Here is a 24,984-nt window from a genome sequence, read left to right as displayed (position 1 = left end):
TAGAATGAAGGGTAAATTTAACTGGGAAGAATAAGATAAAGATAAATATATAAATTAAAGTTGAAAATAAAATAACTGTACAACAAAATACACAATACACAATATAGAACTATATAAGAATGTATGAAGAAATCTAAATATAAATAAATATATACACAATAACAGCAGCTGTACAAGTATTAACCGGAAATGAAGAATATAGTGACCAGTGTTGTGCAAAACCAAAGTCCAGAAAGTCCAGTGTGTGTGTAAGAACCATATGTGTGGGTCAGTACTGTGTGGTGGTGTGATTGAGAGACCGTATCGCCTGCGGGAAGAAGCTCCTCCTCAGTCTCTCTCTCTGGCTGTAGAGTTAAATTTTCCTCGAGTTCTGTTTTCTTTAAATAAAGCTGTTAGGCCTGCACTGTCGCCCCAAAATTTTCTAGATGGCACCTGACAGGGGTGCAAGTGCACATCAGGCATGTCTTTTTACACTGCCAGCTCCCTAGTACACGCAGTGTTTTAGTGGGGCTTTTTCTGGTTGTGTCATATTGGAAAAATATGCTAAGAAAAATACACAACCACATCAAAACAGAACCAGGTGCTTGGCCCAAAACAAGCTGATGACAAATGTAATAAAACGACAGCTTGCACAGTAATGGACACAGCAGTGCAATCTTAAATTGCATGCTGTTAGTCACATTATCTAGTCACTTCATCCTCCCATTACTGTTTCATATTAACAGTTAATTAAGTTCATATGTGAAAACAGCTTAGAAAACACTATAGGGTCTTTGCTAACAGCAGTTTTGCACTGTTGTTTATAACTGAGCTGTTAAACTAAATAACAATCAGTCACACAACACACATTTCTTCTTTTATGGTGTTCAGCGGGGCCTGTTATGCGCAGCGCAGTCCTGGAGGACTGTGCTCTGTGTCAGGAGACCATTTCCTCATCGGAATTGGCAGCCAAGGCCCGTGAGGGCCAGTTCGAAGGTCAGCAAATCCACAAACAGACCCACACAGATTTTTTTTGAAATGTCAGCCAGTTCCTTTCTCCTTCTCTCAGCAAACGTTAAGCTGGTGACAGCTCTGCTTTGTGTTTACTGTTTCTTTTTGGCTCTGTGCAGACCCTCCTGACTGGGTCCCTGATGAAGCCTGCAACTCCTGCATTGCCTGCAAGGCTCCGTTCACTGTTATCCGCAGGAAACATCACTGTAGAAGCTGCGGAAAGGTACGATCTGTTCGGTTTAACGTGAACTCGATCAAACTGATAATTCATGCGTTATCATGTGGATGGTAAGTGATACACTGCATGATGTGTCGTTTCAGATCTTCTGCTCTCGCTGCTCTTCCCATTCTGCTCCGCTGCCTCGATACGGTCAGGTGAAGCCTGTCAGGGTCTGCACACACTGCTACATGTTCCATGTCACGCCCTTCTACAGTGACAAGGCGGGCATCTGACCTCAGAAAACCATGCGAATGCACAGTCTGCCACAACAAGGACATATGCAACAGACAGAAAGCTGTGTACAAAGCAAAAGCAGCACTGCTCGGGTAACCCCTAATGGTCGTAATTGTACCAGCTAAGCATGGCCATTCAAAGATGACACGTCAGAAATTCCAGACAAAAAGCCACTGAATTCCGATTTAATATTTCTAAGAGATTCTGGTGTGTCAGCAGGTTTCTCCGCACCCACATGATGCACAAATGCCTGTACATGTTTTTTAAAAACAGGAAAGAGGAAAAGCTGGCAATAACAGATATTAAACTGGCATTGTGCAGCGGTCCTCTGTAGCAAAATCGAAACAGGCCTCCTTTTTCCCCCTCTTCTTTCTTATTTTTCCTTTTCGTTTTTTAGCTTCCGGTGTAAATGAAAGGACTTTGTGAAATATTTCCGATGCTTTAGCGAGCTTCCTATATTTGTGCCCGAACTGTCACGAGTCTTGGATTAATCAAAAGAATGTAAGTTGTGATCAACATGTAAATAACGGTAATTCTGGTAATAAAAACACTAAAATGTCTTCAGTAAACATTTGCTCTGCACTGGAACTGAAAAGCAACCTTCACCAGTCCACCAGTCCCAGTCAAGCAAAAGTGAACGATGGACGACTTTTATATTGAGATTCCTTCATGCTTTTAATGGCAGTGAATGTCTAATTCTGTATCACTTTGTAAGATGGAGTCTGAATTTCAACAAGACTGTCCATTCACCTCTCCACGGTTATGGGCTGTGCCCATTGCTTTTACTGTTGCACCACGGCACACTGAGTTTTCTCCGGGGACTCTCCTGCACGCTGAGATGAATAAAAGGGATTTCTTAGTCATCACTGTTAGGTCTGGAAGGCCCCCTAGTGGAGAGTTGACCTCTCATTACTCAGTGCCCTGATTAGCACCACAATGTGTATAATTTGCTTTGAACCAGAGGCCTTTTCAGGTGCTGGCCTACAGGAATACAGGCCCGTTGATACTCGCTGGGTTTCTCTTTCTCATGATGCTATAGTGCAATATTGTGACTACTAATTGCAGTGGGCCTCCACATTTAAGAGACATCCCTCTGCTGTTTGAAATGCATCTACAGGCCCTTTCAGAAGAGCAATGTTTTGCTGATATGTGTTTACACTGAATTATATTCATCCGTTCCTCTGGTGGTACTGACGGTCAGGACCAGATTACTTTTGTTCCCAGATTGATGTCATTTACTCTCGACTTCCTCTCTGCTCTTAAATCTGCTTCCACAGCAATGACAGCATACACAGTATCTTCCATAGCTACAGTATATTGGTTTGTACATTTGATTGCTCTCAAGTGGCCAAAATGGACCACTGAGCACCTGTTACGAAATATCACATCCTATCCATTCTGCTCTGGCTTAAAGCAGTTCCTCAGGCTTTACATATTAAGAATCACTAAATACTGCTGTATCAATCTTATTTTCATCAAAGAAACATATGAACTTACTTTGGAAAGGTGTGGTTTTTCTTTTATAAAGAACAAAAATAATGTATGAAGCTATAATTATCTTTATGTTTAAAGAAAAACATGGAATCATGCAGTAATTAAAGGTTGGGATATCATATTATTTCAGAGCTTGGTCTTATTTTCTAAAACTTCAGTCCATTTCCATGATGAGAGCTGTGTAAAATATTGAATAAATACTGTTATATAGTTTTAAATGCAATGTATATTGAAATAAATGATTTTTTTTCCTGTTTAAAAGTAGTCTTCTCTTTATTCACGGAACGGATAGAGACTGAAAAACTGCAGGGCGTATGTTATGTTCACCGTCCCATGACTGGAACAGTTGCGAGCTGAAATGTGTCTGTCTTGATATTATGTAAAGATGATCATTTAAAGCCTGGAATAATTTTAGCTTCTATTTGCCATTTATATTCCTGGCACTGGAGTGGGCAGTGTGGGCCTACTGATGATCCTCCTTAACTGAATTTCTTTATGGAGTTTGAGTACCACATTGTCAGAGTTTCATCCAGCCCAATTATAGGATTTCTAAAAGCAGATATTGGACACAGCTAAAGTTTCCTAACTATAGCAGGTGATCAAGTAGCTGATTGTTCCTGGGAAGGAATACATGGAGAGGAATGAAAGCTACCAGGTAGGTTTGGATTACGACACCAGGCCTATGGTTTGTTGTTGCTGAGATTTGATCAACCATTGGCAGGTCATCTAGCAGAGAGGGATGTAATGTTGGACATCCCCACCCCATTCATCCAAACAGGGGTGATGACGCATCCAATGAGAACCAAACCTTAAGAGATCCCTCTTTAAAGGTACCTTTAGAGGGCCAAATAACTCAGCAACATGACTGTCAATACTGAATGAGAGCCAAAACATCAGTAAAACACCTAAGTTCCAAGTACTTACTGAGTGAAGCAGTGATTGTAGTTGAAATTCTTCAGCATGGCAGAAGCTGATCTGTAGCCAGTAGGTGGCAGCACATGTTCATGGCTTCGCACCATTGTATCTGGATACTGAATGGGTGTTACTCACAGCACAGGGTGCTACAGTATGGAGCTATAAGTTTGACTTTTGAAGCTCGTAATTTAATCTGGGCATTTGCGGCAGTATTTCCAGGTATCCGTTACATTAATGATGACACTTACTTCAAAGCTGTAGCTCCTAAGTAAAAAAATCAGGGTGTAATTATACTCAAACAATATAATTTATATATTGATTCATTTAGGTATTAAAAGTATCTTTTTATAATATAACTTAAGTTGGATTATGTAAAACAGCTAAAACCAATGTCTTCATGTAATACATCTCTGAGTTAGTGCACATGAGTATGGAGAGCCTCAAGTGCCAAAATGAGTTAAATAAATATATCATTAAATAATTTAAGTTGTTATTAATTAATTAAAATGGGAAAGAAGTAATAGTTAAATAATGAACTTATAATGAATATTCTGTGATCAACTGGCTGTTTGTGGCTGCTTTTGATTTGAAGTATACACTGCAAACATTCTAAATGTCACAAATCTCTCAGATGTGAAAACTCGCTATTGTTATCGCTCACTTTTTCTCCACCGTCACTCCCACAACTGTTCCCTCTTCCTACGCAACCAAATACATTTTGATTAGTTGATGCGTTTTTCTGCAAATAGGCTCTGGGGGTTTCCTCAAAAAAAAATCCTGCTTTGAATTTTGACAACAGAATTCAGAGTAAAATATTTATTCTGGACTTACTTGGCCTATCAACACAATTTGAAAGCTAAAAAGTCACAGTTTTGACACAAGTTGAAACAGAGACTCTGTGAGAGTGCATCTTGCTACTATATAATCTTAACTTGGCCATGTGATTTAAACTCTAGAGGGTTAAACGTGTCATTAATTAATCACAATCAGAAACAAGTAAAACATTATATTTTATTAAGTGTTTTAAATGAAATCACTTATACTTAAAATAATTATGGATGCATTTATTTATTGCCTAGTTTGATTAATTAATGACATATTAACGTTATTATTTAATGATGTATTTATTGGATTCATTTTGGCACTTGGGGACCTCCATACAGGGATGCCCATTAGCCTGAAAATCTAAATGTTCCCCTCCACTGTTTTCATTGTGTTTATTTCTGATCAGATATTATATTAGAACAATAGAATGGCTTATATAAGGCCCATTATTTGCATGGCATCCTTCTTAACAGTTTGCAGCTGTTATCTCTTTCCCGTGCGCTGAGCTGACAGCGGTGGGATAACAGCTCTGTAATGAAGAGGTTGGTTTGAGAGATAAAGAGTTAAACGTGGCCGGGCTCTGCAGGCTGTGATTGGCCCGCAGCTGCAGCGCTGGGACGGACAGCGAGTCTCGGCTGTGTGCGCGCTCCTGGAAAAGTCACTCTGTGGATGAAGCGGACTACACGGACCGGACTGGACTTCCCTGAGTTTTCTTTTCCCTAACACTTTGGAAACTTTGTTATTGTGATTTATGGAAGTGTCCGGTTTTATTGCAGCCGTGAATCCGTTATTTTATCCCGGAGAGAGGCATGTGCTGGTCTGTTAGAGGTCGGTGGAAAGTCGACCGCTGTCACTTTTGATTCATGGACTCGACACGGACTTTAGCTAAAAGCATTTCAGTCAAGAGGCTGATACGAGGCTGACTTAATTCACTGAATATTAAGGTATGTTAAAGTCCTATTTATACTTTTATTTGCATTCTCACCCGACCTTCATTTGAGCAGCTGGAGGGATATTTTACTGTAAGCACATCAAGAAACTAGCCAAAAGCAACAGTTTCCATGAACGCTTTGCTTTCCCAGACCTTGATTTTGTATCTGAATATGTCGTTTAGATACATAACTGTGCTATTAAGATATTCAGCACTTTTTAAACCCTCAATATTGACCCTAATGTAGAGTCCCAAACCTAGGTGTCTACCTGTAGTTGGAAGGAGTGGAAAAACTGCACACATCCTGTGTTATTTAACGTTAACTTTATATGTTAATATTGCCATTAAATAAATTCTGCTTGGTTTTCATTTTAAAATCCTTAAACTTCCTTATAAACCACAAAAAGATCCCAGGTGTCTTAGTTTGGGAACCTCCAGTTTGTTAGTGATATAGTGCATATTAGGTTTGGTCAGGACTTTTATAAGCAAGCTATAGTATTTAAACTATTTTGTATACAAATGTCTTGATATCCTCCAGCAGTGTAACTGTTTGTGCATGTGTCTTTCAGGTTTAGGGAAGATGAATTTGTCTTTGGACAGCATGGACATCCTGAAGATTGTGTTACTCATCTTTGAGGCTGTTTTGCTGACTGACTGCGTAAGAGGTGAGCTGCTTCATTTTTTAAAATTATTTATTTTTTGGGTTTTTCTTTTCATTTATACAGCAGTCGTAGCTCATTATTAACCAAGCTGACTGGCTGGTTTCCTGTGAGCCTGAAGAAAGCCTCAGTTGGGTTTTGAATGCTGTCGCGCAGAGAAGAGATGGAAAACTTAAAACTCACAAAAATCTCTAAACACAGCCCAAAATCAACACAGGACAGCAGAATGAGAGAGGGCAAACCAGCCCGTCCCCTACCCCTAGTTTGTGTGTTTCAGTCATGGCAGCGTGTGTGTGTGTGTGTGTGTGTGTGTGTGTGTGTGTGTGTGTGTGTGTGTGTGTGTGTGTGTGTGTGTGTGCATTCGCTACAGCAAAACCAAACAAACATCATCCATCAGCTTCCCAGGGTGAAAGAACACAAGTTGGTGTAAGAGTCCAGCTCTCAAGTAGCTGGCCAAAGGGCCTGACTCACAACACCCTGTGTCTGTGTGTGTGTTCATGTGCGTGCATATTTTCTTGACCGTAACCCCGACTGGAGAGTGGGAAACCTCAGTCTCACCACAGTTCACTGTGCTGTTGTTTGTGCCAGTATCAATACTCTGCTTTATAAAGACAACTTACAGTGAGCTTGTCAACAGCTCGTGAACAGCTCTCGAGACAATTTCTGTGATTTCATCCACCATCACCGACTACTGAACCATGTCTGATGCAATCCAGTGGCATGAGTCAAAGCCAGAGGCAGAATTTGTAACTTCGCTTCAGTTTTTAATGAGAGAAATCTGAAAACCAGAACATTTCCCCCAAAGATTATTCTCTGGCAAAACAAGCAGGCTCTATAGCGCCTTCTTTATTCTCCCCGCTCAGCGTGTGAGTGGATTCAAGAGGCGTCTGATAGGTACAATACCTGCATGTGGCTATCATGGCTCAAGGTAGAAGGGGGCAGGAGGTGGGGGTGGGAGGCTTGGCGGCAGTTTAGAGGGGGAGATTACATCTGTGGGTCTGCAGACAATGCCTCATTCACAGCGTGGCAGCCGTGCCTTCACGGCACAACCAAACCAAAAGTAAACAAGATGTGAAGGCTAAATCAGATTAGACAGGCAATTTTCTGTGTTTACAGATTAACATATGTCAGCGAGGGAGCAAAGAAAAACGGGGAAGCCAGCTTGGACGGTGGGGAGCCGAGGTCCGATGGGTCCTGAGCTGATTTAATGTCAGGCAATGGGAAGCATTTGCAGCCTGCTTTTCATAATTTCTCTGAAAGTGGTTGCAGATGCAGGGACACATGTACAATTGCAGATATGCGGCTGGCAAGGAGTCTGAGCGAGATGATTTTTGTACGTTCCCTGACAGTCTGTGAAGTGTAAATATCCCACAGTTCCACCAACAGAAGCAGGGATACAGTGGGTTCTGTGTTACAGTCCAAATGCAACAGCTTGACTCTGACATGCTGTGAAATATAGCCTGTAGGTGGGGGTAGTTGATTCAAAGCTTCTGCTTTTGTAGTGAAGCGAAGGCCAGCAGAGCTGTTAAGCTGTCCCTGTAAAACTTAACAGTGTATGATGACATCGTTGACAAATGTAAATGAAATCATAAAGGACGGGCCCCCTTTTCGCTTGTGTGTGAAACAGTAAAAACACGTAGGGAGTGTTACTTTACTGCTGTTATCTAAACACTTCAGGCAGTGCACCTGAGAGGACAGTAAGTTTGGGTGAACGACTTTGAGCCTGTTGCTGTCAGTCACCAGGTGACATCTGACCCAGGACCCCCTGCCCTAGTACCACAGAGAGCCCCAAATACACACTCAGTCATATACACACAGACCTCCCTCTTTCTGTGCTGCAACGTCACAGCTGGACCCCCTTGTAGCCACTGCACTTCCTCCATCTTAGCACCTTCTGCCGCCCCCCCCCCAAATGTGCTGCTCTGCCTCCCCAAGCAGCTGGAGGAGGTGCTCGGTGATGTGTCCCAGCAGAGCTCTAACGTGGTGACAGGTCCGGGGACTGTTCGGCTCTGCTAAACGAGGAATGCAGCAGCCTGGACATATGGATCTGCAGAAATGCACCCTGGGAGAAAAAAATAGAGGCACCAGGTGTCCCTGTTATGCACCGGGGCTAGCTAACAATGTGCACAATGAATGGTACTATTTTGGTGCATTTTAATTAGAACCAGGCATCAAATACAGTGGTCCTTTTAAGCTGCTGCACTAGCCCTTTCCTTTTTTCTTATGTGATTTAACCCCACACGTATTTCCTTCACTTCTAAAGCTATCTGGCAAAGTTTAGAGCATGCAAACTCCTCTGCGACCCTGTTGGAAAATATACATTTTATAGCAGAGTTACATCATGGTTTCATACCAAGAATGCACTATGAGATAAACTGCATGCCAAGGGCTTTTAAAATCACAAGGCTGTTTTGGCTCTCAGACCATTTTCCATTTCCTTAAACCGTAATGACGCTAGTTTCTGAGCAACAAAATGCCCCAAAGTCCTCTTATATATATATATATTTTTTTTTTTTCCTGCATAGTAAGAAGGTGTAACAGTGGCTTGTGGGCCAAGCTGGTGAGACGAGGTGGGGGAATGAGAAAGGGTAGAGCTGAAAAGCTGTTTAACATGTTTGTTTGTTTTTTTAATCCTCCTTATGCAACTCGCACTTTAATGCCTCATTTAGTGCTGGAAATAAAATCAGCTTCATGTTACCTTTTTGTCTTTCATCCCACACCAAACAGCAGAAGTCAAAGGAAGACGCACTTCATCTTTAAGCCGCGACTGGTCCGGCGCATCGTTTCTGTTTCCCACACCACGCGTCCACCAGTGAATGCCACCCTTTTAAACACATGTCCCCTTCTTTTTCTCTGCATTTCCTCTCATTTATTACCAGTCTAAAGTCGAAGGAAGTCAGTTAAGTTAATGTGCTGTCGTTAAAAACAAGGCTCGAGCTGACCTTTACTCCCACCCAGCCTTTCTCAGCCCTTCACAGCCCCATATTTACAGAGGCTGGGTCCATTTGCAGAGAACAATGGATGGATTATTGTGTGCAGTGGTCCCCCAAGGTTGGACAGGGCGGCGGTAATTAATTTTAAACCCTCGTCATCCCTTTTGACTGGACTTATTTGCCGTGTATTTAAGCTCATAGCAGACGGGGGACTCGCTTTTCCTGAGGTGGTGCCACGTAGGCCTGCGTGAGAAGAAGTTACGAGAGCGAATGGGCGCTGCTTTCGTGCCTCTGAATATATGCGTGCGTTTTATTAAGCAGCCTGAAATTACCCTGAGAAAAGTCATGATAATGAGACATCCAAGGAGCGCGGGGCAATTTGGAAAACCTCAGAGGTAGACCAACAACTATTCCCACTCCACCTCCTTCCCCTCTAAACCAGGTGGAAATAATATACCTCCTGCCTACAAATCCCTCTGTTTCTATCGCGGAAATAATGTTAGCAGCGCTATAACAATCCTTGTTCCCAATCTATCAGCGCACAATGCTGACCCTGTCAGTTCAGGAGGAAACATTTGGTGGGAGGAATGTGTCCGACTTCACCTCTCCAAGGGGAACGAAAGGAAAGAGCCGTAGCCGTGATAAGTAGTCATAATGGAGGTCACTCTGTGTTTACTTTAGCGGGGTCGTATAATCCTGGTGAGCAGCACTCCCACTCATTGACTGACTCTAATGGACACTTCAATTAAGATTCATGTGGAATTTCAACAAAGTATTGTCTGCCACTTTCAGCTGTATGCTAATGTTCAGATTTTTTCCCCCTTTCTTTTTACTTTTTAAGAAAGTCCCCATGTCTGTGTGTGTGTGTGTGTACAATGCTCATTAGTTTGTTTGGGCAGTTGGCTCTGGGAGTGTTTTCAGACCACACACACTCTTCCTGCCTGCTGAATGGATTTGAGTTCAGCTAAATAGAATTCCTTTTGCTCCTGTTAACCTTCGCAAAACCCACGGAGCTGCTCGCACAGAGGCGTCGGGACGGCCACCATTCAGATGATAATCGACTTTGTGCCTTTCGCTGGTCTGACTTGCACTATTTAGCAGACGTATGAATAACAGATTTGTGTTAATTGGCAGTTGCTTGGTGTTAAATAAGATGACACCGGACACTGTTTAGACTCCACTCTCAGAGCTGCTGCGTTACACCCTTGGCCAAAGAAAGCGAGTGGACGGAGTGACTGGAAGCAAGCCTTGTGGGTGGGTAGGTGGGAGGGGGGCAAGGGTCCCTGCCTTCCTGGAACCTTACAAGTGACCTTACAATAACATTTCAGCCCCACAGCGGGAAGTGTTTGTCTTGCGCAACCCCTCCTTCTAAGCCTCCTTCATTTCTGCAGTCTCGCTCTGTTTTCTCTTTTCTTTCGAGGAGCCAAGTCATGGAGAGCCTCCCCGAACCCCCCGCTCCCCCACCCAGCCACCTTCCTCCCTGTTTTGTGCTCCACAGCTGCTCGCTCAGTCACTTTAGTAGGAGAAATGATGACATGCCAATTGATCTCCACTTTCATTGCTCAACAGGAGAAGCTGAGGTTTGTTTTCCTGTAAATTTTAACTTCTAGATTTATGATGCATACCTGGGCACGTGAGTTTGGGGAGGGGGGGGGTGTTACAGAAATTGAAACTTTACTTCCTTCTTCTCCTGCTTCTCCACATCTTTCATCTGGCGTTAGATCCTGGTTGTATCTCCAACAAAATATGTACCAAAGCAACATTTTGTTGCCTCGGGAAAATACTATCTATACTGTCAACTTTAATGCGATGATGGCCTCGAAGGTGTTTCTTGGACTGAGCAGGTTTGGACAAGTTTGAGAGTTGCCATTGTGATGTTAGTGAATAAAAGGCTGATTTAAAGAGCAGAAATATTATCTGCCCCATCTGACTGTGTGTGCCTGTTTGCTGTACTTGCCACAGCCTGCTAGAATCTGTGCTGCTGAAGTCTCTGACTGACTTATCAGAATACCAAATCGTGCGCCCAGGGTGAACCTGTTGCATATCATTTGAGGAGATCCTTATTGTTTTCCATCCACTTTTATTTTTATTCTTTTTGGTTTTGAGTCAACTTTTTGATTTTTAATGCATTACTACACATCAAACCATTAAAGATTGCTCTATCTTTGTTTTTCTGTGTTCCTTCTTCTTCCTCTGTCTAGGGTTTAATCTGGAATCTCTTGACAGTCCCTCACACAACCCCTTCCAACCTCTGACTAACCCTGCCACTCAGCAGTTAAAAGGATGATTGAAAGTTATGGTGGTGGCAACAGTGGTGGCTGGCCGGGCTTAAAGAAAGCCGAGCCAAGGCATGGCTGGGATAACGAGCTCTGAATGAGGCTTCTGCTTCTCTTCTCAACCCCCCCCCCCTTGTTTCAGTTCTCCTCTGATGAGCTTCAGTAAGACCCCACTTGGCGTTGAGGCTTATTCACTTCCACTTTTTATCGTTAAGGATCCTTTTGAATGACCCTGGAAAGTATTTATACATTGTCCCCATTGATTCCAGTTATACAGTCTGGTCTAGGCTACCGCTTCTCACAATATGCCAAAGTAGGAGGATTTTTCTGTGAGCATCCAGGCTGTTGTGATGGAATCTGCATGTGCCCGTTTCTGCACGGGATGTGAAGGCTCGAAGCTCTGATTTTTTTAATTTTTAAAAAAATGTATTATTATTTTGGGGATGCACCACTTTTTCAAATGAATAGAAAAAATCTGTCCCCCTTGACATGAAGAGTGCAGCGGGAGGAAAAGTCATTTCAGGGGGAAAGAGTATAATCTGTCATATTTTATAGCAGAGCTACTGCTGTCCCAGGCTGGAATTCTGCACCATGCAGTGAAACTGATTTGATTTCCTCCTGCACAGAGATGTGAGCTTAGGCCTTGGATCAGTCCCCAGTCTGGATGTAGATAGATTTTAAGACTTGGCAGACGGTGGCAATATGCCAATCATACAGTTACTGTGTGCCTTGATTAGCTGAACTGGCCATTATTTTTGTGTATTTTCAACCATGCAAGCACAGCAATGATGGCAGTGTCAGTCTGTCCAGGCTAAAATATTTCAACAGCTGTTGTGTTACTATGAAATCTGTACAGTAAAGGTCCCCAGAGGATGAATCCTCCTGACTCTGGCTTTCATACCAAAAAACTACTTTAAATTATATTAACAGCTAAAGTTTTACTTTATTGTTGGTGTAGACTCTGAGTGAGGTGGGTGCCAACAATTGTGGTCGTAGCTGAGAGCTGTCTGCTTGGGATCACCACAGCACTGGAACTTGTGATAGCTTTTTGCTCTTTTTTTAATGCAGTTATCAGACAGATTACATGTATTGCTGTGCACTTAATTGTATCCAAGAGGTATTTTGCTCAATTTCAGTGAGTGAAATTCAATTTTTATTTTATTTATAGGTTTGCACTTATGAACATGTTCATAGTCAGTGACATTACTAAGTATGGACATCCATCCGTTTTCTACTGCCTGTCCAATTAAGAGTTGTGGTTTGGGGGCTGGAACTCATCCCAGTTTTCATTGGGCCAGAGGCGAATGACTGTGGGAGGAAGTCGGAGTAGCTGGAGAAAATCCACGCCAGCATGGGGAGAACATGCATACTCCACATAGAAAGGTTCCAGCCAGCCGGTTGATTCCAACCTGGACCTCCTTGGTGTGAGGCAACAGCGTGAGCTATGCCTTGTGATACTGTGCCGATGGCACCTCTGTTCTGCTACATGGACCACCCACTCACACAAATATATATTTAATTCTGGTTCCAAAAAATCCAAAATGGTACCGATCATGATGCCAAAATTATTCCAATTAACGTGCTTAGGGACACACCCATAACTCCAAATCTCCATTATGCAGTTGGATAAGTTATTAAATTCACCATCTTCAATGGAAACTTTTCATTGACACCAGCACTGATTTTTTTTTATACAGGTTGTAAGTATGTCTATTAAATGCTGTAAAACTGGACTAAAATGACATGGAAGTCTGTGGTGATTTTAATGACTCGCTTTTGGAGGCATCCTCAAGTGGCCACTCGAGGAACTGCAGTTTCTGGTGCTGTTTGTTGGCTTTATTTTTCAGCTGTCGGGGTTTCACCTTGATCACACAACACTTGATACTTCTAACCTGGTAGTCCACCAATCAGTGAGTCGCAGTGGCTAAGTCTGTGGTTCAGATTGAAATGTTATGTAACTCTTGGATGGACCGCCACAACATTTGCTCCAGAAATTCAAGTTCCCTCGGGGATGATGTCATCTGACTTTGCTGATCCCTTCAGTTTTCCTTTAGTAACACCAACAACGGGTCAAATAGCTCATTAATTCAGTGAACGCTTGACTGCTTATACTGGATGGATTGGCACCACATTGTGGGCAGAAATTCACGCTTTACAGGAAGTCTATTCTTCTTTGAATCCTTGGCTTTCTCATGTTAGTTCACTATGAGAGTAACTTTACTTCATTAAAAGTCCAACAGTCATTAATGACTGTTGGAAAGAATGCCAGACATTTGTGGTTCCCAGAGGATTCATTATAAAAACATGAGTCCACTGACTTTTTACATGAACCCATTATCAGGTCAAAGGTCAAAATGAGCCCAAAATGTTGGTTTATGACCAAAGTTTCTATTAGCCTTAATGCCGTGCAACTGCTAGATATTAAATCTAAAAAATTCAGCATGCCACTATTTTAAAAGTGAACATGTTAGCATTTACCTGAAAGCACTGTTTACTGCTGTAGACTCTTGGACTTATTATTCTAGAAAGCTTTTTTGTTGTTCGCTTATTTTTGATATCTGGAAATATGGAAAATCGATGATGTAACAGACGTTCTTGCAGCAGGACGTCTGTTCTGGTCATCAGGCGTCTGTTTCTCTGCAGGTCACTCCGGTAAAAGGGCTGCAAAGCTCTGTGTGGACAGTTGATTAACAAAGAGGGAGACAGACAGACTAGCAGACAGAGATGGATAGAGGGCAGTGACCTTTCTACAGTGCAGTAGTAAGGTGAACTGGGAAAGCACTGAACAAATTGTCACTGTGAAAGGGCGAGTACCACATGGTAATGACAGACTCAACAGCTCCATGATGACAGATTGATTTCAGACAATATTCCTGGATTGTCAAGGAGGCCCCATTGCTGTCAGTGAGAGCTTTGCCAGTTCTTCCACCCCCTCCGTCTGTCTCGTCTTGCCTCTCCCCTTCTCTCCCCCCCGCTCTGTCTCGTCTCTTGTCTCACCCGCCTTTCTCTTTCCCTCACCTGCTCCACCCCCGGCTTTTCCCTCCCTCCCGCCGCTGTCTGAATTGCTCCATTCTGCCCAAACACTCTTGCTACATCACAGTCTGTCATTGGCCCTGTCCTGAAAGGCCTTGTTGACAAAGGCACTGGTGTAAAGTGCTTCCTAGTGTCATGGAGATTGGCTTGTCCTCAGACTGTACACTGGTGTAAGGTTCCTGGAAAGCCATAAGAGGTGTTTCACACCAAGCTTAGCTGTCATCATCATCGCAAAGACACACACACTTGGGTCCACTGGTGACTGATGCATGTCTGACTCAGATAGTTCTTGTTTACAGTCTCTGTGCTTCTCTGTCACTCACTGTACACAATGAGCCAAATGCAGGTTGGACACTTTTTTTTTCCAAACTGTGGAATGCAGTAAGGATGAAGGAGAAGGAGGAGGGTGTGAGAGGCAGGATGCATCTCACTGCTAAAAGATAAGAGGAAAAAAAAACCCAAAAAACAAAACAAGTCTTGCTATGAGGAAATAGTTTTTTTGTGCAGCATTTGTGCTCTGAAGCAGTGATCTGCAAGGGTTTTTTCCCTTTTCACATCTTAAAACTCCATGTATCCCATTGGTTATATATATCTGTGCACTATGGGATTAGAGGGTCAGTAGCTTTTGGTACAGACTGAAATGAGTCTGGTTGTGAGCACAGAAGTCTCACCCACACACTGCTCAAATCTGTTGCTTTCAAGGGGCCAAACAGAAGAAACAAACGGCAAAATTATTTTTTCCAGAAGGTAAACGAACTGAGGAGCTCCAAAAAGATCTGCTATGAGATAAATAAGGATTATTTTGAACTGTGAATCATGCAAAGTGCTATTTAAGAATAAAAATAAAAATCAGGTGTTGGAATATAGCATAGCATAGCTTTTAAAGTAACCCAGCAGCTTAGTTATTGTTGGTTTCTGGTAAATACAATGAAGGTTGCAAAAGCCTCCATGTGGTGACTTATGCAAAGACTTAGCCTTACCTGCAAAGTTGATATCATGCCAGCAAAAGTCTTTGCAGGTTTTTCACCACCTGGCTCAGACTCAGCTGCAGCTCCTTGAACTCTTGGATGCCCAACGGTCTAAGTCCAAAATTAAAAACACAAAAAGTATCCTTTGATGTCTGAAGGGGGTAAATTTGCTCAATTATTGTGTGTGGTTTCTACAACTTTGTTGGCTTTTTACACCCTGCATAAAACATCTGCTTGTGACACCTAAATAGCTATTTTAGGTTTGAGTTTAGAAGTTTTTTGAGCAGTTTAACCAGTTCAAAGTCTTACACATTAGTACAGACATAAATTAAAAAACAAATCAGGGATTAAATTTACACAAATGTTATTCTTTTAAGACCATTTGAGTGTCTAGAATACCAGTTTATCTTATCAAGATGCTGTGAGGGAGAACTGCTCTATGCAGTTAAATACTAACCTGAAGTTTAATATTTAACACCCTGTGTTTTCTCTGGCGAGGGGGACTATGATAACATACAGATTAATACGAGTTTGTGTCTAAACATTCATATCTGTTTGTCTGCGAGGGAGAATAAGAAACAATGCACTGGCAGTGCAGTGCAGCCAAAACATGTGGGCATTCCCACAATGTCCCATTTAGTGCCAAGTGGTCGGCCAACCTCCAAACGTATTAGACAGACAGTAATAAACAGGTGCTTGTTGGTGCGCTGCTTTGTAATGGAGAGAGGGCAAAGTCTGTTTGAGTGTGTCATGTGGCCGAGGCTGAGTGCGGGCCAGGGAGTGGGGTGCGAGATTGTTGGGATTCTTGGTTGCTGCCGCCTAGGCCCACCTAATCGCCTTTTGCTCCCCCCTGCAGCCCTCCTCTCCTTATGAGCTCTGTTAAAGAAGGCCTCTCTGCCATCTTAGCCTCTGCTCCCTTCTGCTCTCTAAAGTGACCCTCCTCTCCTTAACCCTCACCCTGCTTCTCTCTCCTCTGCCTGATTTTATTTCTCTCCACGTCTCTGCTCTCTCCTTCTGTGTCTGCCACTCTGTTTGGCTTTCCTCTTTCCTCACAGCCTCCCCGCTGTTGCCTCTTCCCTGATAAGTGGCCCTAAGCACACACTCAGCCCGTGTGTGTGCACCAGGCCTTAGCCTAATGGAGTGAGATAAAACGGCTAGAGTGCCACTTGCTGTGCTCTCTTTATGACGGGACAAGCGCAGCAAGACTCACATTTGCATGAAAGATTGTGGCACTCCGTCGGTATGTTCAATTTTCTAGGAATTTTTGGGGAAAATATTTAAATTTCAGAAATATTTGAGGAAAAACGTGACTTTGTAACTCCAGATGAAAACATTTCCTAGTCTGACAGCACTTCCTTTGTTAAATTTGATAAGTTCAGTAAGTGTTTTCCTTTTGATGTAGATAGAAAAAAATAACCAAAAAGTAAGTCACACATTACAGGATAATTACTCTTTTTAATATGAAAAACTGTAATCAGTATTTCAAATACACATGTAGCTTCTATGACATTATCCACTGGATTGTGACACTCTGTTTTACTTTACTGTTTTAAGTTTAGCATCTAGTTTTTTATGATAACAGACATGCCTAGCGAGGAGTTGATCTGACTTAGAATATGAGGCCACTGCACGCATTTCAGTCACAGGATAAAGCATACCCAGTCTTACCATTTATTTGTTCTAAATGTGGAGATATGTTATACAATATTGTCTACTTAAAGTAAGACTTTAAAGTAGCTGCTGAGATCATAACTTTATTAGGAAAGTATTGACGGAGGTCATAATGAAGTGAAAAGTAGGTTTTGTTTTTGTTTTTTTGGAACCACAAACGTCATTCCCTGCTGGCCACTGCAAAGAATGCAGGTTTAAGACAATTCTGCATGGGCTTCAGCAACAATGACCATAACCAACAGTGTGTTTGACAATCTCACACATATACAGTTTCATCATTTATAAAGGCTGAGTAGTAGACTTAAAAAATCAAAATGGTGTGAGTTATGCATTTGTTAAATTGCATTTGCACTTTACCTCTTGAAAACTTAGTAAGAATAACCCTTAAAGCTCTTTTCGGAACTGTGCAACTACCCTTGAAAAAAAAACCCAGAAAACTTGTCATGGACTGTTACGTGACAAGCAGCTAGTGGAACTAGCAAACACAGTTAAACTCAAACTCACAGCTTTTATTTCACTGGCAAAATAGTCATTGAGTAAGGTAAGAACCATAGAAACCAAACCAAACATCTTATATCACATATTACTGAGTCAAAACTCGTCATTTAGGGTTAAGGGGAGGTCGTCAAATATCGTTTTGTTGGGGGAGTTACTACACATTTGATGCACCAGCTCTCTGATGGCATGATACTGTTAAAATCATTTAAAGTACCTCTGTTTACTGTAAAGGAGTAACATCACTCAGGATATTGTGCTATTCACCTTTAAATAAAGTGAAAAGAAGGGGAATCCCCTGACTCCTTTTTCCCACCACTACACAGCACAAGTCAGTGAAGTTCCTACTGTAACCAGAGTGCTATTTTTTGACACGTCTTTCAAGTCTCTTTGAAAGCAGTGTTTGTAATTAAAAGAGCATTCAAAGGGCAGCTCCTTCGTCAAGGCCAATGCCCTACTGCACAGACTTAAAGAAAGATCCTTTCCAATCTTTATCGCGTTCCTTCCTTCAGTGTTTGGGTAATCTTGCTAACACAGAGAAACAAACAGGCATCAACGATCCCTGATCAGCCCATAAATAAAGAAATGTCCCGTTTTCTGTGCTGGTTGATCAGGTAACATCCTGGAAAACCAACCTAGGAGGTGTTCTACTGCAAACCCCCTTTTTCACTTCCTAGTATTAAGACTAAAACGCAACAAGAAAGACCTCTATTAATTCAGGTTAAAGACTTTCCATAGGGTTCCATACTTCCACACACTTGGAAAAGTACAGTCTTCATGGAAACCCCTTAACCTGAAGTGAAAGAGACCTTTCACATAATCATAAAAGTTTTCCCCAGGATGCTTTTGGCAGTAAGCCACCTGGTTCTCAGCACATCTTCTCTTGTGATCAATTTGTTCCAAAAACAAGGGTCTAAATAATAAAATATAATATAAGGTACTTTTTCTGACGTTAGCAGAGGTTGTCTTTGCTTCAGGGGTAATAATAGACCTCTGATCCACATTTAAATGAATTAATCTGGTTTATTTACAAGTAGAAATATTCACTAATTAACTGTTTAAGTTGCACAGGAGAGAGTAGAGAGGAGACTAAAAAAGCTTACACACACGCACAGGCTTTTTGCTCCAGCCGAGGCAGCTGGGGCCGTCAAGTTTAATGAAATATAGCAGCTTAGAGTTCAAAGACTCCACAGTAGGGCCTGTTAAGGGTAAGCCGCGTGATGGAGATGTTTCCCGGAGCTTTATGACGCTGGAGTAATTCTTCTCTGTTTCTTTCCTGTTCTTTTGATGAGCAGTCGGCAGGAGGCTGTTGTTTTGCTGGGCGAAGGAAGCAGAGGCAGAGATGTTACTCCTCTGATTCTTCTTTAATCAGATAGATTGACAGGAGCATCTTATTCCCCTTTTCTTTTTATTCCACCCTGTTTCTGCTGTTTTTCTAGTCCCTCGTGTTATCCAATAGCTCCTCCTGTACTATTCCCACCACTAAAGCAGTTGCTATTCACCCCAGATCTGATGGTGCCACAGAAAGAGCCATTGTCCCGACTGGTCTTACCCGACTCTTATCTATTGATTGGAAAGGCGAGAGGGGAAAATAACCGGTATTGATTACCACACTGGGTGAAGCTGCTGGGCAGGACGTCTGGACGGGTAAGAAAAGACGGCATTCTTCACCCTCTGCTGCCTCACTGCTGTCAGAACAACCGCTCTCGCCACTCCACGTATCCCATCCCCTTTCACCCAGCCTCCCCTTCCCACCCTCACCTCCGCCTTTCTTGAATTGCCAAGATGGCTCTCCTCCCCGGTCTCACTGTTTTATGCAGATTTTTATCTCTGTTTGTGAAATGTATAGCCGAGCGCAGCAGAAGCAGCCCCTGAACAGAAGCTCTGGCCTTTCACACACTCCCTGAGCTGCGGTGTCCACCTCACCTTTCGCCCAACCCCTCCGGTCTCAAGTGAAGTCTTCGGCTCTGGATTTGGTTTCCAGCTGGAGTTTTTCACCCCCCTCATTGTCTCTCATATTCCTTGAACTTTGCTTTTATTTGTTCATTTTTTTTAACTTGTATTATGCCATTGGTCCTAAGGCTTTAAGAAAATGTGTTGTAGAATGCTTCCCTGGATGCACAGGCTCCATTAAACTCCTTCTTCTGCCTTCTGCTGAGCTAACACAGTGCTCCTGAGGAGGAGGAAGCATTCTCCAGCTCCTGTCTGTCTCTGCGCCTCTTATCCTTTATGTAAATACTGCACACTGAAGACACATTCGCTCAGATCTGTGTTTATCTTAGTAATGAATCACTACAGTCTGCCTGCGTGCAAAAGCCTTTTGATGCCTTAGAAAATTCCTGCAGTTGGCTGGAGATTAAGCAACAAAATGCTTTTTATTGGAAAATGTTTGAATAACTGTATCGTGCATTGAGGCGGACAGTGTTGCGTGCATTATGGGGTTGGTCTCATTGTGGTTGGTTAACTTCCAGCTGTTCTCTATTGGTACGGCTGTCAGCAGCCTAGTCAGCCTTTTATTCACATGTTTGCAATGATTAAGGCCGAAGCACTTTGTATGGACTAGAAAATGCATGTACACATCATTACAAATCCACAGGTGTTTAGTAAAAGAGGAAAAAAAATAAACAAGGAGAAAGCTGCCAGCACATCTGAGCGTTGCTCAAGCCTGGAAGCTTTTGTAGTCTTTAACTTTTTAATTTATTATTTTTTATTTCTTTCATTCTCTTCCTGACATTTCCTAACATATTTTCCTCCACAGATGCCTGCACGACAGATCAACTGCTCATTAACCCGCTCACAAGGTTTCGTAAAAGCTGGCTATATTTAGTCTGAATCACAAGAATGCTTCTTATTGAATGTGCCCCTTTCTCTTAAAATAATCCATCACCAAATTGAGCAAAGAAAAACAGAGCTAATTCTGTGAGTCGCCAGGCCTCCTCCTCCTCCTCTTCCTGCACTATGAAAGATTCCATTCACACATGAAGCTCGCTTATAATAAGCAGCGCTTTACCAGCGCAGCAGTACGGAAAAGCCCATATGGTCACGTGTATCATTTTCCAGCAATTCCAACAATTTAAGTAAACGCTCACCAGTTTCTCATGAGTCGGGCAGATGTCCATTTATCCCTGTGTCTGTAGAGGACTGATACTTTGTGAGGTAACCAGAAAAGAGTCTGTTGCAGTACAATCGACCTCCTCTATGGTGTGATGACAAATTGAATATCAGGCATCTTAAACTGTGTATCTTAAAAGGGCAATAATTTCCCATTTCTCAGACCTGGAGTTGTTGTTGCACAGAAGGCCTCTGTGTGCTTTCAAAGCTTTTAACTCCAAGGTTAAGAGAACCTGTCCTTGAGAGGGCGGAGGTGGAGGAGTAGAATGGAGCCCCCCCACCCTCGAAGAAACGATGCAATCATGCACACAACACAAACACTTCTGAAGTTATTCAGACGATGTCCTTGATTTCAGCACTTCTTCATGCCTTGTTTTTCAAAAAAGACTTCAAAAGCTTTGGAGGAACGGAGATTGAGGGAGGAAGTCATTTTGTTGCACATTCCTCGCACTCGGAGCAACAGCCAAAACTGTAATAAGCCAAAAAAGCTCAGGAGTGGCTCGAGTGTCCAAGTTCAAGATCACCCAGACCCTTTCATCACAACCGAAGGAATCTTTTGATATTTTTGGCAACACACCAACTTGGATTTGTGTTCTGGTTTTTGCAAGAATTAGCTAGCTGGTCAATTCAAGCAATAACGTAGCCATCATTTACTGAGAACTGCTGGACTTGCTGGACAGGTGAGAGCAGCCAGTCAGCCTTCAGTTTGCTGCTGAAAAACTCATTTTAACAGCGTTAGTAATGGAGTCTTCCTCAGCACCTCCTCAATTTAGACACTTTTTAGCATTTTCATTACATGAAAGTAGATCATGTTAAACTTCAGATGTTCTTGTATAGTGTCAGTGTGGTCTGTTGTTCATTATTGTAAGTCATGGAATTTAAATTGTATCGACTGCTCTCAGTTTTTAACTCATGCAAGTTTAGATAATAAATAGCGTCTATTTTTCAAAGTCATGCTATTCAAAAATTGATCCCAGCACAATTGATCGATGTGACAGATCTAAGCCATATGCTTTATTCCTGCCATAAACTGCAAAAATATTAGACCGATTATTATACAGTTATGTCCAATGAAGCAATTTCAGTCAGGTTGACACTGAGCTCTGTCCAGGGGCGTTTGTAGTATTTTTTTAAATGGGTGGAAGAAGGTGGGGGGGGGGGGAGACAATCAGAAATAACTGTTGAAAACAGCCTTAGAAGACATATTCATGAGCATCTTTCCATTAATAGAACAATAGAACAACCCATTTCCTAAAAAAATGATAGTAAGCAATTATTCATTGAACAGTATTTATTTGTAAGAAACAATATTATTATTATATACAAGGACCAGTGTATTTTCATTTAAAAATCACAGCTGCAACTTCCTGAAGGAGACCCACCCCTGAAGTGTCATGACCCGGACCACAAGACACGGAGACCGTCAGGCCCACCGAAGACAGCGCCGCGGATAGCTTTCCCCTCCACACCAATGACTGAGAAAACTCAGGCTGCAAAAGTGCAACATGGCAGCTGTTGCTTCGTCCATCTTTCATGCAGTCATTGATACAACTAAAAAGAAAACAGACGATAAAGTTCAGTGAATTTCATTATTTAGCTTGCTAATACTTTGACCTGAATGTTTACACCACTGACAGAAAATAAAAAGAGACAGAAATACAAGTTAAAATTTGGAATTTGTTTTATTGATTTGGAAATTTTTAACATATTGCTAATCAATTTGATTTAAATAGGGCCCAATAACAAAAGCTGATTGAAAGTGCTATATATTATAAAGACCCTACAATGCAAGAGAGAAAACCCAACAATCTGATGATCCACTATGAGCAAGCACTTGGCAACAGTGGGCAGGAAAGAAAAATCCTTTTAATGGAAGGAAACCTGCGGCAGAACCAGGCTCAGTCGGTTGAGGGATTTTAATCCAGTTATAATCAAATTTCTCTCTTGCTACGACATTTTTGATGTTATGTATTTAGGTATTCATCTGCAAGGAAAAAGATGACCATTTTTCCTTCAAAATGAATACTAAGTTGATGTTAAAAAACACCACTTCAAGTTGTGCGTCTTAATGGCTCGGTGATGGTTTTGGCCAATGCAATGAAAAACCTGACAATGGCATTTGGCTTCTTTTCTGCTTCTGACAGATGTTTAGTCAAGCTAGATGCAATGTTTTTTACTGCTGTGGATTTCTGTAACTCCCAATAAAAGGTAGATCTGATTGAGAAACCATGGGATACTGCAGTAATCTCACAAGGCTGTGTGCTTTTTGGCTGTAATCGTGACAATAATTTTTAAAAATGATGGCAGCTGGAATAGGCTCCAGCCCCCGCAAGCTGCATGAGAAGAAGAAGATGAACGTATCATCGTGCCATTATCAATAAGACTCAAAACTAGAAAAGAAAAGAAACTATTCAGCTTGAGAACCATCGTAGTTTTCGCAGTTTTCTGTACAATTGTACATCTTTTTGGAACCACAGGCTCTGCCACCTGCTGGCCATTATATAGAATAGATTTGGCTTCATTTTTTGTTAATACACAACAGGATTTCTTCAGGTATTTAATTCTTATCTATTAAGTAGTTATGTTGCTGTTGTGGGAAAGGCCTTTATTAGTAGAAAACACTGTTTGTTGACTGTTTATAAAGAAAGAAAACATTAATATAACACAACATGAAGGGTGTCAGTCATGATGGTGATTGGCAGCTTTTTTCACCTTTAAGCACAACCAGACTTGCCCTGAGAGGAACGAGTATGTAATCAGTTTGGTTTATTTGTCTGTCTAGCGGCTACAGTTTTCATATCATATCTGATTTAATTGTGGTGAAAATTGGAACTTCAAGGTCACACCAAATGTGAAAATCAGGAAAATTTGTATTACCCTCATTTTTTATGGATTATCTTCAAAATTCACAACAATATACTAGGCCTTTGGGGACATCAGTACCTAGGGTGGCTAAGCATTTGAATATGACCTTTATTGCTAGCGTCCGCTGAAGGTCAAAATTTGCGCCTCACAATGCTGCCATGAAGTTTTGCAAAATCACAAACTGCTTGAATATATTTTAAAATCTCGAGTTTTTACAGCTTAGATAAGCCAAAGATTTCAGCCAGTTCTGCTCCAGTCATATGGATAAAGAAGATAAAATACACCATTTTAGTATGTAATGTTTCAAGGTCATGGGGTCAAAGGTCAGACATCAAAGTGTTGTTATGAAAACAGACTGACGTCATCCTGTCAGTCTGCAATAAAAGCATCATAAAACATCAAAGTTTTAGTATAGTCATTGCCCTTCAGGGGGGAGTGCCGCTCTCTGACTCCTCTAGTTTCCTCTCGTTTCCAGTCCATAGATTTTTCATAGAGAGACACATTTAAGGAGACCAAAATCTTCCTGCCTTTATGTTTAGATTCAGTAACTGGCACATCATATCATGTTTATTCAAGTACAAAAACTTGGAGGTTAGAGATGGAACTGTTTTTTTCCAGTGTCAGTATTTATCAGAAACTTCTTCTCATCTAACTTGCACTGATAAAGGAAATAAGGTTACTTCTCCAACCCTCAAATTATTCCTTTATGTTGGAAAGGACACATTTAGCGACAGAAAAATGGGCCTGTAAATGAAGCAGCAGTGAGAGTTCAGGTTAGCCAAAACCACCACAAACATAAAGCCAACAGAAATCTCAGCTTGGAAGGAAATCCTCCTCTGGAAGGTCGGCGTGAATTTACTGTAAGTGTCGAACACTCTGCAAAGAAGTGCAAAAAAAATAAAGTTCACCCTTGTTTTTTTTTTAAATTTTATTTATTTTTTATGAATGGAAACGGGGCATTCAGAAGTTCTCTTGTCTCTTTTTATTTTCTTCCGACTTGTACTTACGTCTCAAGAAATATATTTTGCAGCTTTGACAGAAGCATTTCCTTTGCAAGTTCAATCTGTTTTGATGCTTTACTTCAGCTAAACCTTTGACATGAATCAGGCCTTGTTTTTGTAAGTCACTCCTCTCCATTAATCCAGAAGGGACACATGGTTGAGTGGCTTGTGAGACCATAAGTCGGAAGAGATAACTGTAGCCTATTTGTTCAAGATTTGGCAGAAATGTATTTATGTTTTCCCGAGGCGGTTAAATCCTTTAGGACTCGCGGTCCATATGAGCTCGAGCAGCACTGAGCCAACGCTGGGACGTGTCTGTGGTCCTAAATCAGATCCTACAGAGGAGAAACAGTGAGCGTCTCT

At 41.8% G+C, this 24,984-nt stretch overlaps 2 protein-coding genes across 6 annotated transcripts in view; both read left to right on the top strand.

Moving 5' to 3' along the window:
• The window catches only part of zfyve28 (zinc finger, FYVE domain containing 28), a 28,437-nt gene extending 25,238 nt beyond the window's left edge, over nt 1–3,199 (top strand). For all 4 annotated transcript variants that reach the window (XM_026151927.2, XM_026151926.2, XM_080293809.1 and 1 more), the window contains 3 exons: nt 871–975; nt 1,110–1,213; nt 1,312–3,199. In XM_026151927.2, the coding sequence (XP_026007712.1) occupies nt 871–975; nt 1,110–1,213; nt 1,312–1,443 (341 nt within the window). In that variant the 3' untranslated portion in view covers nt 1,444–3,199. The remainder of the gene's footprint in view (nt 1–870; nt 976–1,109; nt 1,214–1,311) is intronic.
• Nucleotides 3,200–5,309: 2,110 nt separating this feature from the next.
• The window catches only part of LOC113012268 (fibroblast growth factor receptor-like 1), a 33,659-nt gene continuing 13,984 nt past the window's right edge, over nt 5,310–24,984 (top strand). The window contains exons 1-2 of one of the 2 annotated variants that reach the window (XM_026152367.2): nt 5,310–5,622; nt 6,179–6,274. In XM_026152367.2, the coding sequence (XP_026008152.2) occupies nt 6,190–6,274 (85 nt within the window). In that variant the 5' untranslated portion in view covers nt 5,310–5,622; nt 6,179–6,189. Of the gene's footprint in view, nt 5,623–6,178; nt 6,275–24,984 lie in introns of those variants that run through there. The other variant, XM_080293802.1, reaches the window with a different exon arrangement.

This window comes from Astatotilapia calliptera, chromosome 19 (assembly GCF_964374335.1).
Source record: "Astatotilapia calliptera chromosome 19, fAstCal68.1, whole genome shotgun sequence".
Taxonomy (NCBI): domain Eukaryota; kingdom Metazoa; phylum Chordata; class Actinopteri; order Cichliformes; family Cichlidae; genus Astatotilapia; species Astatotilapia calliptera.
The sequence above is the reverse complement of the archived record's forward strand: the minus strand, read 5'-3'. Positions and strand labels throughout refer to the sequence as shown.